At 34.8% G+C, this 17,300-nt stretch overlaps 1 protein-coding gene across 2 annotated transcripts in view; it reads left to right on the top strand.

Annotated features, from left to right (window-relative positions):
- The window catches only part of LOC101631677 (chromosome unknown open reading frame, human C15orf41), a 218,347-nt gene that overhangs the window by 93,012 nt on the left and 108,035 nt on the right, over nucleotides 1-17,300 (top strand). For both annotated transcript variants that reach the window (XM_012728507.1, XM_004687938.2), the window contains 3 exons: nucleotides 10,668-10,747; nucleotides 11,094-11,143; nucleotides 15,812-15,879. In XM_012728507.1, coding sequence (XP_012583961.1) covers nucleotides 10,668-10,747; nucleotides 11,094-11,143; nucleotides 15,812-15,879 — 198 coding nt within the window. The remainder of the gene's footprint in view (nucleotides 1-10,667; nucleotides 10,748-11,093; nucleotides 11,144-15,811; nucleotides 15,880-17,300) is intronic.

Here is a 17,300-nt window from a genome sequence, read left to right as displayed (position 1 = left end):
AAGTTGTTGAGACTTTTCTCAGAATTAGATGAGCGTTATTTGTGAATAGAAGCACTGTCCCTGACTGTAATTAGTCACGTGGGCTTAGTTCCCAGGAAATGTTTCTTTCAATGTACTGAAAGTGTGTGAATTTTCAAATTGTTTAACTTACCTTGAAACTTCATCTCAGTTTTCCCATCTGTCCTTTTCTTAAAATTTAAGAATTTTGAAGTTTAGTAGTTCTTTTTCCATTAGATTAGGGGGCTTGCCAAAAAAAAAGGGCACACACTCCTGCCCACATACGGTCCCTTCCCATGAATCCATCCAATCCTGGGCAACACTTTTAATGACTTAGAATTAACTACTTTCTAATTATGCACTGAGGCAGACACCATGATGTGGTATGGGTCTTTGCCAGCAAATGGAAACATAGGAGATATAAATGAGCAGGCTGCCAGATCCAATTGTTAGAGAGGTTTCTTGAAGTCATCCACTTACAAAGCCTGACTTATCCTTGTCTCTCTGAATAATGCAAAGGTGGTCATATCAGCCGCTGTGGAACAACATTTAGGACCATCCATTTTTCTTTCTTTTTATAGAACATTAGACACTCATGATCTTGCCAGTTCTTCTAGCTGCACCAGCAAATTTTGGTAGATCTTTTATTGCCATTAACTTTTCCCCCTGACCTTGAGCAACTAGAGTTTTCTTTTAACCTGTGACTCAACTCAGGTTCATGTGTCTGTATTTGCTCAATGGCAAACACTAAGTGACTTGACACTCCAGTTGCTTATACTTGAATTGGAGGGAGACATAACAGGGAGGAGAGAATATCAATGAAAAACTTAAGTTCTCATAAGTGTGATGCATTCATCTAGAATATTTCAGATCACCTTGGGATCTGAAATACCACGGGAATTGTGCAACAAAAGAATGACGGATAATTATAGTTCCCAGCTGACTAAGTTTACAGCACTAACTGGGAGTGGTACTTTGGGAGATTATTTAAATTCCCCACCTCTCAATTTCTTCATTTCTAAGGTAGGGATAGTCCTTCATTGAGTTAGTATATATAAAGAATTTGCAGTGGTGCTTGACACATGTCTTGTGTTCACTGACACATCAGGAAATATTAACTGTTTTGCCTTTTGGACATGGAAACTTCTCATAGGTAGACCGACTACAACCTTACCTTTCTGTACCAACTAACTTGGTACAAATGTTTTCCAGTGTTTCCGAACTTATAAATTTGGGTATATTTACAATTTTCGCCTTGTTCACCTAGTACCACATGCACTAGCAATAATAGTAGTATTTACTTGATAGTTTTGTCCTCTACTTAATTATATTTTTAAAAGGAAAATTATGTTTCTGCATTAAATGATAAACTATAATTTTCTTTCATAAATAGAAGGTTCGCATAAAGATAACACATAGTTGTTGCAGAAGAATCGTTTTGTGTAGCTTTTTCCTTAGAAGACACAACACTGGATGTTGTTAGCATTTAGCTAAAGACCCATTGTATCCTGTAGCCTCTTAACCTATACTTACTGAAAACAATTTTTCAAAGGCTTTTTCATCCATAATGGTAAAAGCTCAAATTAATGACAGATCCATTTTAATAAAATTGCTCCAGTTCTATAGTACAGGGCTTAGATTTTGAGTGATTCATTTATTATTTCAGCAATTTATTGAGTAGGTTTTGTTTGTTTGTTTTTTGTTTTTTGTTTTTGTTTTGTTGTTTTTTTTTTTTGCAGTGTAACCATGAGGTGATAAACAGAGAAATACTTCTGCTTTTAAGTAGTTTACCAAGTATCTCAACACAAATATTCCATAGTCCTCCATGTGAACTATGCATTTTCAAAGAGGATGGAGGGATATTGCATAAATACATTTAAAGTAACCTGTACCATTTAAGATTTCATGGCAGTGAAGCAAATAAGAAAAAAAAAATCATACTTGCGCTATAGTGGAAAGAAAAAAGGTTAAGAAATGTTGATGTGTAGAGCAAATATAGAGCCATATAAGGTAGAGCCTAAGGTCTGAAAACTTTATAACTTAAGAACCAGTAATAAATTCATAAGAATTATTTCTCATCTTCTTGGGGTGACCACGAGATGAACTTAATTTTTTCTCCATGTCAGAGCCCCCAGACACTTAGAGACAACATTGAAGAAATATGATATCCTTTTTTCCTACACTAAGCTAAATATTCCTTTCTTCTTCATATTTTTTTAATGTGTCATAGTTTTAAATCTTAACATCCTGATCAGTCTCCTGTGAACAGATAACAAAGTAACATTTAATCAGCTGCTAAAAAGACAATGTAGGTTTACCTCCCTCCACAATGTGAGCTAGAGGAGGACATGTGGATTGGGAAAATGAAGGAAAACTTTACTGGACAAGGTGAGAATTAAACTGGACTTGAAGTTTGAGTGAAGATCAACATGAGAAAGAACGTACTCTGTTTGGAGTATGTTGTTGTGAGTGAGCAGATGAGAAGATGGCATTATATGTGTTTTGGCACTAACCAATTACTTTAACATTTCTTAAAAAATAGCTGATGTAGGGAAATGCACTGGACTATGGTGATGGCACATGGGCGATTTGGTGATGGGAAGCCCATGGGGATTACAACTAAGATGAAAAAATACATAAAATGATGGAAAAATAAACATATTATTTTAAAAAGTAGCTGATGTTGTAGCTACAGACAAAAATCTGATCAGTAGGAGTACTGATGCTTTAGAACATCTCTTGTTCTTTCATAATATTTTTTTTTATTTGATGACTGTAGTTCAAGTTATTTCTTATATAATTATGTGCTAGTTAGAGAGCAAAATTTAATTTTTCCCTATAGGACTCCCTAATGTTACAATATATTTCTTATTCAGATTGTCATTTGGGATCAGACTGCTTTATAGATCACTCTGGTGCAAAGGGAGAACTAGTGAGCTGCCTGGAATTCTTAAAAAATAGTACCACCTGCAAGAGTAAATACAGTCCATGACACTATTAAAATTGGCCACAAAAGGTATTGCTCAGCCAGCATCTGGGGCACTGTAACTTGGGACCTTATAACTTTGATGTGCAAAAGACTTAAACCAGTATTTGAAGAAAAGATTAGATTCTAGCTATTATTTTAAATTTGGGTATCATGGATCTCTGCCTCTGGAGCAACTACACACAGAGGCTAAGCACCTGGTATGTTAGAGAGAACTACCAATAACAGAAGGTTGGGATTTTTTTTTTCCCCCACTGAAGAGAGAGAATTAGGTTCTAGCTCTTGAATTCGCCCTCCCCCGCCCCCCCCCCCGAACCCATCTCTTTATGCCTGTGTCATCCTTCCTTCATTTCACTCATTCTTTAAGTCCTGACTGCTGCCATCCAATAAAAAATGAGCCCCATTCTGGTCCACCAATCATGCTTAAACCTATTTGTGACCTTAGATCAGAAGTCCAGACTATATTTGTGGTCTTGACTTAATTTTTGTGCAATAGATCCTCATCAAAAGATACTCTAAAATGGTCAGGAGTTCCAGTGACTTGGAAAGGGGGGATGTTCCCACCATGGAGTAGTAACATACTGAGATGATACAATAGGTGTAAAGGATTTCTGCCAGGCTCTTTCCAGAGAACAATTTTGATTGAAAATCGTGTGCTGATTGTCACAAAAGATAGGAGCAAGACAGTGGTATAAGAAGGGAGAATCAGGCATTGCCAAACTTTACTGAACAGATTCCCTTCTGGCTATCTCTCTTAAGCCTTTGCCAAAAAATACCTGATAGGAGCAGGTCTCTGATTTCCCATGTATCTCATGTATGTAGTATTTCCTTTTTTACCTTTTTACAATAGAAAGCAGTAAGTGACCTATGCATTGATAATACAGTGTTGGGAGACAGAAGCATGTCATACTGTGCATGATCTAACACCAGCCAAAACAAGTGTATAATAACAACTATAACAGAAATTAATAATAAAACTGGTCTCTACAAAAGTAAACATAACTACTAAGTCTTGGTTATGTCCACAGTATAGTTCAGGCAATTCCTGCTGAAAATAAGCGAGAAAATCTCCTTTAATATAGCACAGGAGACAAAGAGAAAGGAAATATAAATGCTTTATAGGAGAGGCAGATATATGGGGAAGAATAAGGTCTAGTAGATACCCAATGTAAGAATGCAGAGGAGAGAATGGAGAAAAAATTTATCTCAAACCTTTGCAACCTAGTTAAGGTTCTATATCCTCAGATTCATCAAATATAAGTAATTACAATAAAAAAAAACCACACCCAGGTGTATAGTGATGAACTTATCAATCAAAAATGTAGAAGCAACTAGAGATAAAATACAAATTGCTTATATCAGGGTTACCGTTAGTCTGACAGTAAATTTCTTCTCAGTAACAGATGCCAAGAGAAAAATGGAATTGTATCTTCAGAAGATTAATGGAAAAAGATAATTAACCTATGATTTTATACCCAACTATATTGTCATTCAAGAATAAGAACTAAGTAAAAGCATATTCAGGCAAGGCAAGACCAAGAAGTTTTATTATTCAGTGATCCCAACTGAAATGATTTAGTAAATTAGATGTTGAGATATTTCAGTTAACAATGTGCAGGTTTTGGATACTGAATATAAAAAGTTGAAGTAGTATTTAAGAAGCAATGCTAAAAGAAAAGAAAAAAGGTAAACATACTGATAAATCTAAAGAAGCATTTAATGTTTTAAAAAAATATATTAGTCAAGGCTCTCTTGAAATCAGGACTATATTGCATGTGTATAGGGGGCTGGGAGGGAGAAATTTATTATAAGAAGTAGGTTTATATGATAATGGAGGCTGATAAGGCCAAAACATGGACACTAATGGGCATTGGGAGGCTTCTTGACTGAAGTGAGTGAATTCTAAATTCCTGATATAGTAGTCCCCCTTTTATCAGTTTGAGATACATTTCAGGACCTTCCAAGGGGATGACTAAAGCCACAGATAATGAAAAACCCAACATATACTATGATTTTTATACACATACACACCTATGATAAAGTTTAATATTTAAACTTGGCACAGTAAAAGAATAATGATAATATAATAAGTTGTAATAATACTTTGTAATAAAAGTTCTATGATTCTGTTACCTCTCCTCCTGCTCCCTCCCTACTTTCTCCCTCTCTCTGTTATCTTCCTTTCTGTAATATGTTTGGATTACCACATTATTATAAATTAATTGGTGGGAGGTTAACCTTGGATAAAGGGAGACAGTTGTACTTAGACACACAAAGTATGATTACATTAGATATTATTCAGTTTAAGACATTTTTATGGAAGCCTACTAAAGAATAGCTATAAGCTATATGCTAAGCAAATAAAGCTTTATTTATTCATGCATACAGAACTGAGGTACAAGCCAGAGGTGCAGGGGTGGTGAGAGGATTCATCAGACAGAGTGAGGAGCAGAACAGGCAGATTTGCAAAGTACACTGCTGAAGGGGAGCAGCGGGCAGGTCAGGAGAGGTCTGCCATGCTTTGTGAGTCACCTCTCTGGCTGGGGATCAAACTCACTCTGAAGAGGCTGTAGGTAGCTTTGCAGTGTTGCACTTTAACCTGTTGTGCCACCAGGGAGGGCCCAGAGAGTAGACTTTTAGCGGTAAACTTAGTATAATATTTGCACATGTTGATGTTTAGTGAAATACACTTGTTATAGAGCAATCTTACTTCAATAAAAATTTATGAGGGTAGAAGTAAGTATCAGTATGATCAGAATTTATCAGTTTAAAGTGGGTTACACTTTTTAAAAAGCACAAATTTTCAAGTTTTATTTTAGAAGATCTGCTTAAATGTTATTTATAAGAGTCATACTTCTTACTGACCCAATAAAGTTAAAAGGAAAGAAATGGAACACATGGTTTATTAGGCAGATACTATTAAAAAATAGAAGTAGTGTTGCAACATGACTACCACTAGATAACATTTAAGGAAAAAGCAACAACAAAAGAAAGAGAAGGTCTTAATATGATGTCAAAGGAAAGATATATAGAACAGGAAGACTGTATGATCCAACAAGATAGCCTCTGAATATAGAAAGCAAACTTTGGCAGTACTATGAAATGAAATTGACAAATTCAATAGAGTAGATGTTTGGAGATAATTAGGTATATAGAAGATTTGAATAATTCAATTAAAAATCTCAAACTGTCAGACACAGCAAAACCCTCAATCCTCAAAAATAGGAACTTTAAGTATTTAAGACCTGTGGAACGTTTATAAAATTTGATCACATATAGAAACCGAAAGGAAGTCCAATACCTCCAAATCAATGGCATGCCACAACATAATCATACTAGAAATACCAAAAGCCAAAGTAAGTCTTCAACAATTTATGAATTAGAGATGAAATCATGGAAACTGCCAGATACTTATACATGAGAACAAAACATGTGACATGTACATAAAGCAGAATTTAAAGGAAAAATTGCAGCTTTAAAAATTGTCAAAGTGGCCCTCCCTGGTGGCACAGTGGGTTAAAGCACAGCACTAAGAAACTAAAAAGCTACTACAGCATGAGTTCGATCCCCGCCTGCCCCGGAGGTGACCACATGGTGTGGCAGACCTCTCCTGACCCGCCCGCTGCTCCCCTCAGCAGTGTACTTCATCGATCTGCCTGTTCTGCTCCCCACTCTGTCTCAGTGAAGCCTCTCACCACCCCTGCACCTCTGACCTATACCCCACTTCTGTATGCATAAATAAATAAATCTTTTAAAAAAAATTGTCAAAGAACTGAAATTTAATTAAAAAATAGCAAGTTAGTAAAAAGCTAGTATAACAAATTCAAAATAGAAAGCAGGAAATAATGATGGCAAATAATAAATGAAATTATTGAAATGGAGCTTTAGAGAGAATTAAGAGAATTTTAAGAATTGACTTCTTAAAAATGTTAATAAAGTAAATGGAACTCTAGCAAGACTAATAAATTTGTAAATTTATGTAAATTAGTGTTAGACTAACTAAAGTAAAATTAATTGCAGATCCAGAAGCTGAATCAAAGGGTAGGTACAAGGATGTCTACGATTTTAGGCTGCTAACTACTTTATGTTAAAGAATTTCATGATGAAAAGATCATCTTCACTTGGGTGTAATCCAGTCTTAGTCTAGGCATTGCCCATTGCCTGCCATCTGGAACATACTTTAAGAGTTACCAGTCCTCTTCTATTATTACACATCTAACTCAAGTGACTCATACATTCCTGCTTTGTATATACCTGTTACAAAGTTGAAATAACAACGGTTGAAGCTGTGGCAGTGTAAGCTGTGAATGTTGGGAGTTTAGGGAGAACAAGGTCAGTAAATGTTACAGAGAAAACACTCCTGACCACATGGGGCCAAAAAAAAGTAATAGATACCCTTTGGACAGAGGTAGTAACTGGCCCAAACATAGCTTCCATGAAAGAAACAGGCTTCCTTGAGACCTCTTATATCTAGCCACCCCAACATTGTCCAATGACCTTTTATTTTCAGTAGATGTTACTGTTCAAATCCTTTGGCAGTTCCTAAACTTCAGAATATGTGTGTGAAAGAAAGTTTGGCTTGACCTGAGACATAGACAAACATTTATGAAACTTGAGTAAAAATGGAGGGCCAGCAGGTCCTGGGTCTGCAGCAAAGGACTAGATTTCCTATTTGTTAGCATTTTTCACTTTTATTCTAAGAAAAGAGAAAAGACATTTTGTTTTGTTCAAATGAATGTAGACTCAATCTATAGCTTTTACTATTCAATTTCAACTTACTGACTTCCTCTCGCAAGCTTCCTTTGCTTTGAATAGTGTTTTATTCATTATATTCAAACCACTTTTAAAATAGTTTATTGGCTATGATTCTTAATTCTGATAAGCACATTATTCTAGAATTTATATTGTGAGGAAAATTATGATATCATCACTTTCTTTTTCTTAATATTTCCTTTCCTTCCTTCACAAAACAAATGACCTAATTTTCTTATGTCCTAGGGTATTCTTCTTCTTTTTATTTTTCAAAGAGCCTTTGTTTTATTATATTAGCAAAGAGTTTGCATGTAGTTTCATGAGGTCAGTAATTTTCCGTAGGATAATAATGCTTTTGTTTGTGGTATCTGGCCATCTATAGATTAATGATCTTTTCCTCACATGAATATGAGAATTAGCAGGGTAACATCTTAGTAATGACCATACATGTGGAGATGGTGCTGCCTTTTCTATGAGACACCTGAGAACATCATAGATATCCTGAAAGAATGCATATGCCTTTAGCATCTGCTGAATGAGTGGCCAACCAGAGAGTGTACCCTTAGAGAAGTTAACCATATGCATGACCTTGATGCATGTGTTTGTCACCTCCAACTGGCCAGGCCTTACAGTAAGCTGAGAAAGCTGAATGAGCTTACCAGGTACCTTGCAATCTATTTAACACTATTGTTTAATACAGAACTATTCTGTTCTTTTTACAGCAAGGTGATTGGCTATTTCATATTTCCAACATTTATACCATTTAATCACTTCTCTCAGAAATGATTGAATTCCACTTAAACGTAGGTGAAGCACATGCCTAAACCTTATTTGGTTACTACTATTACGTTAACAAGATGAGTAGTAACAAAATAGCTTTTGTAGTATTTTCAGTAGAGACTCACACCAGAACCCTTTAATGTAATACATTCAGGTATTACACTTTTAAAAACAATATTTATTTATTTATTTATGCATAAAAGAATTGGGATGTAGGCCAGAGGTGCAGGGGGTGAAAGAAGTCACCAGAGACAGAGCTGGGAACACAACAGGGTGATCTGCTGAAATACTGCTGAGAGGAACAGCAGGTGAGATAGGAGAGGTCTGCTGAGCCGTGTGGGTCAGCTCCCTGGCAGGGGATCAAACTCAGGCCACTGCAGTGACAGCATGGTAGTGCTACGACTTAACCCCCATGCTACCAAGATGCCCCCAGATATTTCACCTTTCTTTTTTAATTTATTTTTATTGATTGATTTTTTTATATCATTCTTCATTTTGTAAATTTTTTTTTTCATCTAAGCTGTAATCTCTGTGGAACTCCTACCACCAGTTCACCCACGTGCCATCACCATAGTTCCTGCGCTCTTCCCATCCAGTTTTGAGCCTATTCCCTTCTCTACCCCCGTAAAATGTCTCTGGTTTATAGTTGTTTGCTGTTTTTCGATTTCTAACAAAAGAAAAATATATTTTACATTTTAAAGATGAATTTGATAGGCCCCATAACTTGCTTAGGTTACAGAGTTAGTTGAAATAAGGCTTGGGATAATTCCAATGCTGTTTTGGGTTTTCCAAATGTCATCTCTCCAGTTGCAGGGCAAACAGAGGTTTATAGATGGTTCTTAAGTACATGAATGTTGCTAAAAGCATGCATTTATAAGATTAAGAATAGGTAATAGGGCCCTCCCTGGTGACGCAGTGTACTTTGTTAATCTGCCTGTTCTGCTCCCCACTTTGTTTCTGGTGAATCCTTTCACCCACTAGACCTCTGGCCTGTACCACAGTTCTGTAGGAAGTATAATTAAAATAATTGTACTTGAGTTTTTCTTTTGGATTCTGTGTAGTGCTTATGTGAGGAAGATGTAACTTCCTCATTTCCACAGTACTTACTAACATTTATCATATCTGTCAGTGTTCTTACAATCCTGAACTTGATAAAGAGTGTAATAATTCTTAAAAAAGAAAACAAAGCCAAACATCAGCTCAGAACTTGGTTAAAATAGGTGTGTGATGTGTATTCATTCTTAAAAAAGAAAACAAAGCCAAACATCAGCTCAGAACTTGGTTAAAATAGGTGTGTGATGTGTGTTCATTCTGTTAATTACATAATTTCCAATATGCATTTTAGTTTGTATCTATATAGGCAGTCCCTTAGCCATTCTGCTCTATACTTGGGAATGATTCCACTGGAGGACTTGAAATACTTAATTTCAGGGCAGCATTTGACAGTTTCAGTCTGGAGTCTTCCTTTCTTCCCTTGCAGAAGACTTCTGTCCACCCTGACTTCCCTATCCCCACAGTAGACAATGAGTCCAAAGAAGATCTCTGCTTCAGTTTTCAAAATATGTGAGCTGGTAGTATCATTTCCTGATTATACTACATATTTTTTTCTTGTTTAAAAAACCTTCAATTGTCAGCTTAACCTGTTTTCTTTTGAAATGGACAAAACATTTACCACAATTGATGAGCACTATTTTAGAAAGTTTTACATTTCAGAAATGCTTTCTTGGTTCAAAGCTACTTTGACACCATTGAAGTCTCTTAATCTGACCTGCCTTGGGTAAGCTCTCTATGTACAAATGCTTGGTTTTAAAATACTCACCTGAAAAAGGTAAATGTTTTTGTTCATTTGTTTGTTTTTCCTCAAGTGTTCTTTTCCAGGCTAATATTTGTAAAGACATACGCCTTAGTTTTGTACTTGTTAATTTACCTTGGAGAAAATGAGGTCATCCTCAAATCTGGCAACATGGCCTGTAGTACTTGGCAAAATGGCCTAATTAAAAGCTTCCCTTTGATTGCAAGAAGAAGGAAAAATGATTAGAATCAGTAATGTTTTCATTTTCATGCTTTGTGTGTATATAGGTAATGTCATTTCTCATGTTGCATTAAAAGTATGTTGACTGTCTGCTAACAGTTCATCTCTTATCTTCCACAGCCTCCAAGTCTGTTATAAATAGTATGTTACGGGACCCTTCTCAGATTCCAGATGGAGTTCTAGCAAATCAGGTCTATCAGGTATTAATCACAGCTGTCTATTTTCAGTGGCAATGCTGTTATCTGCCTAGCAGAGTAAAGGATTTTAAACCTCATTTAATTACTGTCATCATAAACTATCATGAGGTCAGGGTGCACCATAAATGGCAATGCAATATTTGCGAGAAGAGCATTTCACTTTTTAATAGCTTGCTTTTATAGTGAATAAAAAACATGCAATTTTTGTTTTCTGTGATTAAATCTGAACAGCCTTTTGATAGCTTTTTAATTTTTTTAAGAAAAGTAATTACTGCTTTTATGATATTGTTTCACTGTAATAGTTTTTGTAGTTGTCCCACCCCAGACCCTTTCTCTTATTTGTCTGCAGTGCATTGTGAATGACTGCTGTTATGGACCACTGGTGGACTGCATCAAACAGTATCCTCTCCCATAAAATTTTAGGTGCACAATTGACGAGCTTAGGCTCACTGGAGGAGATGTGTCTAGCTTTAACCTGACATAAAGTTCTGCTTCACAAAACACATTTCATACTCTTCTATTTTACATTCAATCAACTGGAGGGTCAACTGCAGACCATTCTTTTCTACAGCTTAAGAAAAATCAGATAGACCAGGGGAAGATGTCAGTTCAGCAATTGCACATTCATGTGCTTATTTCAGACGGCTCAGTTTTCAATGAGTTTAAAGGTACAGAGTCATTAGGCAGGTAGAATGCCAGTCTAGGAGTGTATCTAACCATTGTAACGAACATCTAACATTATTTAACAAAGTTCTGTTACAAATAAGCCAAATTCAGCTGTGTTTACTAGAATATATTTTAAGCCTTGAGTTAAAGGGTGATCTGATTGAACTGCCACCAAAGACCATCACATTTTAAAAGGCAGTTAGGTTCTTATTTTTTGAAGTGCTGATTACAGTCTGAACTGTCATTTTGTTCCCTAATAAATGTTTTTAGAAAAACAAAGCTAATTTTTCCCTCTGGACTGAATGGTACTGTGAAAACAGATGTCTTTTCATTTTTTCATTAAAGACATTGAGATTACTAAAGAGTTAATGAGTTAATGCTTACTTCTTAAAACAGGATTTAAATGGACAGTAACTGGTTTATCAAGGAGGACATTATTAATCAGTGTATTTAGTTTTGTGACAGCACCAAGAATTTTGACAGCTTTGGCTCAGAATGCTTTTTAATGTGTAAGTAATTAGTAAATTTTAAAATGAAAGTGATTTTTATTTGAGTCACATACAGCCTTCATGGAATAGGTTTTGCTCATGTGTGTTGTTGCTCTGTGACTTGGTAGTTCTAGTCAGGAGAAACCTTTGCTAGCCAAGAATGTGCATGCGTATGTATGTGTGTGTAAGTATTTTATTTACCTTGTTCAGAAAGGCTTAGGGTAACGAGAAATTTTTAAAGAAACTATTTCTTTTTCATAGCTTACCTCTGAAAACTAATCTCAAGAATTTTCTGCTGGTTATAGTCAAAATTTACATATTTATTCTTTAAGTCTGGTCCCCCAATCTAGCTTAAATTAATTAAATTGTAGTGTTGTCAGAAGCTTACCTTTTTATTACACCAACATCAAACTATTCTACTTTCAGTATAAAATTAATGATGGTGTTAGAAATTGTAGGAGTGCAACCTCATGTTGCTTTAGTGATAAAGTTTAGCACATTCATATAACAACCAACACTATTCAGAGTATGTGGGATGGAATTACATGTTAATTTTAAAGCACATAAAATAGTTAAAAATCAATTTAAAGTTAAGGTTTTAAAAGCATAATGTCTTTTGAAGGATTGCATATTGATTTTAAATATAACTATCTAATTATATATGCATGGACTAAAGTATGAAGTCAACTGCTTTGTAAATGCCAGGAGGCTATTTTTCAGGAATAGTTGAGATGCTTACGGGAAACTAGATTGCTGTATTGTTGGCAGAGAAAATGGCTTGTGAGATTATTTACAAGTTTTGCCCCATGGTCACTGCCATACATCAATAATAGGTATTATTATAGACAAAGTCTAAGTGTTTCTGCTTATAGAGCATTATAAATTCTGTTTGGAGTATTTTCCTTACATTTTGCCATCATTCACTTTCCTTTTTTGACTGTGTACTGCCAGTAGAATTTAATGTCATACATGATTTCAATTGATAAAGATAATGATGTATGTCTGTAAATTGCATTCACTGACTAGATTATAATTTTGCTGTGCCATTATGCTTATTGCCAGGAAAATTACTGTTTTTATAAGCTTCATTTTCCAGACCTTGTATTTTATATATGTTTAGCTCAAGCAGAGTGTGATGAAGAGGTATATCTTTCCAAAATTTCAAATTGGTGATTGTAGTTACTATGCAATAAAAAAATATACCATGCATAAAAAAATGCAATAAAAAATATACTATGCATTAAAAAAATTAAAAGTTTGTCTAAAAAAAAAACCTGAATTCTTTGTGTTGAGGTAGCAGCAGTTTCATATAATGTGAATATACTTGTATGGGTGTTTCCTAGGCTGATCACAGGAATTATTTATTATTTCACACTGAAGAAAGCTTATTGGTTTTTCCTGTGAGTGGAAATGCTATTTGTACATTGTTCTGATGATTTGGTAATGTTTACATTGCTTACTCTCAGTAAATTACATCATTTTGTAAGAAAGAAAGTAAGAAAGCACACACTTAGTAAATAGAATAGGTACAAACCCTTTTTATTCCATTAAGAAAATGTTGCATATAGACATTTGTATAAAATAGAATAAATAGAACATTTAATAATAAGATACCACAAAACACATAGTAGCAAAGTATATAAATTGCTATTGATTTTGCTTTCCTTTTCTTTTGGTGTCTACTATATTTTTTCCTATGTCGCCATGCCCACCCACACCTTTCCTGCCATAGGTCACATTCACTGACACAGAAGGTGTGAGAAACCAGCCACCTCAACTTTCCAAAGTGTGCCGCCAGGACACAGCTATTCGACAAGGACCTAAACAGAGAAACAAGGAAAGATAATGATGCAGGAAGCTTAAAATGCTGTGGGTTTCATTTCTGTATCATCAGTAACCTCAGTTTCATGATTCAACATCTTAGATGTAAATAATTTACAACAATAAAAGTGAGAGCACATTTATGTGGAATAGAAGTAAATTATTTAGTTCTAAAATGTGGGATGCCCCTAGTAATGAGAGACCATTGAGAGGGATTCATCAAATCTCTTCAATGGACTCTAGTTTTTTGAAATTTTGTGATTTAAAAATCTGTGCCCTTCATTTTGCTTATGGTAAGAAGTTAAGTAAGCATAACCATGCTAACTGTAGGGAAGAAGAAGGAGCAACAGAAGGAAAAATGCAGATTTGATGGTTTTAATGATGTTCATAAGTGAACACATCTCTGGAATTTTAAAATTTAATGAATTTCAGCATATGTTGAATAAAGAACATGATTAATTCTCTAGGAACTTTTTTAAAACAGGTAATATGTAAACTTTACTTGATTTTAAAGTGGATTCTTGTAGCTTATGATCAGAATTAAAGAATCTTTGGTAAAGCAGAACTGGTAAGACTAGATTAACATCAGTGAAATAGAGAAATAATGTTATGATTCAGATAATTATTACCAAATACTTTGTCAGAACTAAAGGTCTAGAATAAGGTTTTTAGACTTTGTGCAATCTCCAACTTGTGGGAGGCAGACCAGAATTCTAAGTCGCATACCTTCATTATTTACCTGTTATGGATCTGTAGCACACTCCTCAACTTTCTGAGCCTTACTTGCCTTAGCTGTAAAAGTGGAACTAATAATAAATACCTACTTGCGTGATTATTGTGAAGATTAAATAGGAAGATACCTCAAAGTGCTTAACACAAAGGCTAAACATAGTATTTGAGAAATATTGTCTAGTATCAATTAATTTCAATACTTCTTGAGAAGCTGTGTGGAGGTTATAAATACAGGCTTTGAAGAGGTCTGTTCAGAAGCTCTGCTTTGGGGCCTCCCAAGTAGCCTCCATTTAAGTCTCAGTGCTATCAACACTGTGCCTTGAGTTCACTTCTGGTCAGAGAAGTGACCCACATGGCATCGCACACCTCCCCTGTCTTACCCACTGCTCCTCTCAGCAATGTATTTCAGTAGATCCGCCTATTCTGCTCCCCATTCTGTCTCTGGTGAATCCTCTCAGAGTCCCTACTCATCTACACCCCAGTTCTTCTATGCAAAAATTAAAAACAAACAAACAAAAAAGTCCTGCTTTGCCACACTCACAGCTTTATAAGTTTCTAGACCTTGTTTCCCTCATCTGCAAACTAAGCATGATAATGACTGTGAGGATGAAGTACCTTATATAAACTTAGAGAGCTTTTGGAGCACCTCATAGCAGGCACTCCAAAAATGATGTGCCTTTATATGTAATGTGTGTAGAGGCATACTGTACACATGTCATAATTTGTAAACAATGCTCAAACATGAGAAAAAGACTTTTGAAACAGTCTCTATACCCATATCCTATCCCACAGTTTTTAACTAAGATTTCTTTTCTCCAGATTGCATGTAATTCTCAGCAGGTCAGTGTTTGTGTTACAGCTTCCCAGTCACAGGCGATCACCAGCAGTAGACTGGAAGTGAAACAGGAGCTACTAAATGCTGGCTGTGTGACAAGTGTGAATTCACAGAAGATTTATGGAACTCTGTAAGAGTATAAAGTCTTAGGACAAAGGCTGGAGGATGATCTTTGCTGCACTTAGTAACTGCTTAATAAATGTGTGCCAAATTGAACTGGGTGATTTTAACATAACATAAAGTATATTTAAAATGATTCTCACTCTTGTCAAAGGAAGTACATATCCATTTACAAATCTTTATTTGCCAAAATACACATAAACTGTATAGAGAAATTCCATTGAATCTTTCAAATGAGAGGAGTTGTATGGAAGTCTCATTTGTCAGAGATGTGGCCTAAAAGTTGAAATAGTTGCTATAATTACATGTTTTCTGCTTCTTATAATATTATAGACCAGGTATTAGCATTTTTTTTCTGATGATGTAATGCTCCCTGTGTTACCCTCCTTAACTAAAATTTCCTAGTGCCATTGGTCATGAACACGAAGTCATGCTAAGAGACTTGCTTCTAGAGAAAAACCTGTCCTTCCTAGGTAAGTATTGCTTGCATCCTCTGCAGGTTGTAATATTTCCATGAGTGCTTAAATATATATTTTTAAAATCCTTCCACTTGCAGTTATTATGTACTAAAGGAAGAGTGAACAATGATTGATGCTGTGCATGTTATCTTTTATTGATTTAGAACTGAGCAGGAACTCAGTTACCTAATCTCCTATATATATATACAGCACATGCACAGACTTGCAATTAATATTTTATAGAATAAGTGGCTGAAAAAATGCTTTAATATCTGTTGTAGTATTACTTTTGGTGTCATGAGATATTAACCATAATCTCGGCCTTATGAAAAAAAGAAACAAAGAAATACTGTCTATAAAATGCTTTATATATTAAAAAGAACGGTTACAAAAACTCAGGTATATTTGCCTGAGTAATACTTTTTTACTTCAGAGTCAGATATTAACCTTTTATTATTTTTATGCTAAACATTAATCATCATTACAGATTTGCTATGATTTTAAAAAAATCTCACATATGACATGTGTTTGTGTCCTAATGAGGAATCTTACACAGATTGTAATATTTTTCAGTATCTTTTAAAGCATTAAAAATTAAGCCTCAAAGGACATACATATGTTAATTGATAACACAAACCATAATGCATCCACAATGAATTAATTTCTATTCTTTATTTTAAATGTGAAAATTTATATAGGGAATAAAACAACAAATTGTTTTATTGAAGACATTTGTTTAATATAGGTACCTAAGAGTCTACATTATGTATACTTTTAGATAAAAAAAAAATCAAAGAATAATTTCTGTTCCAAAATGGACAGAGTATTGGCCAACAGAAATCAAATGAATAGTGTTAGGTTTTGTTTGGGGAATGATGTTGGATACAGTCCTATAAGAACTATTGTCGGTCTTACTATTTCATATCTTTAATAATAAACTGGAGAATTGAATTGAATGTGTTATTAGATTGTTGATAATTTGAACATAAATATTCTCCAACTAAGGTTAAAGAAAGTTGATAAATTTGCAGATGTCTTCAAATGATTGAATTAAATTTCAGTACATAAAAGCAGCAATTTTTTCATGTGAGAAGGACAATATAATGTTCAGCTTATGGAAAGAGAGTAAATTGGATAGAAATCACACATCTAGTCAAAAATAGAATGTCTAAATATCTTAGAATCAGTTGTAATGGATGACCTATGATTAACCATGAGATGCATTCTAAAACTTTGTCAGTCTGATAGTATTATAAAGTATCTGGTCATATTGATCACACAGCTAGTGGCCAACATGGCACTATTTTATTGTTTTAAGCTTCCATATTTTCAGAACTGCTTCGGATTATTATCTTGTCACCATCTATTTAGGAGTAAACAGGCCCTCACCCCATTTCTTTGCTTAGCCAGCATTTCTCTGCTTCCTGAGGACTGGG

The sequence above is a fragment of the Condylura cristata genome, unplaced genomic scaffold, assembly GCF_000260355.1.
Source record: "Condylura cristata isolate star-nosed mole 26May11 unplaced genomic scaffold, ConCri1.0 scaffold00023, whole genome shotgun sequence".
NCBI classification, from domain to species: Eukaryota; Metazoa; Chordata; class Mammalia; order Eulipotyphla; family Talpidae; genus Condylura; species Condylura cristata.
This window is presented reverse-complemented; position numbering and strand designations above follow the sequence as displayed.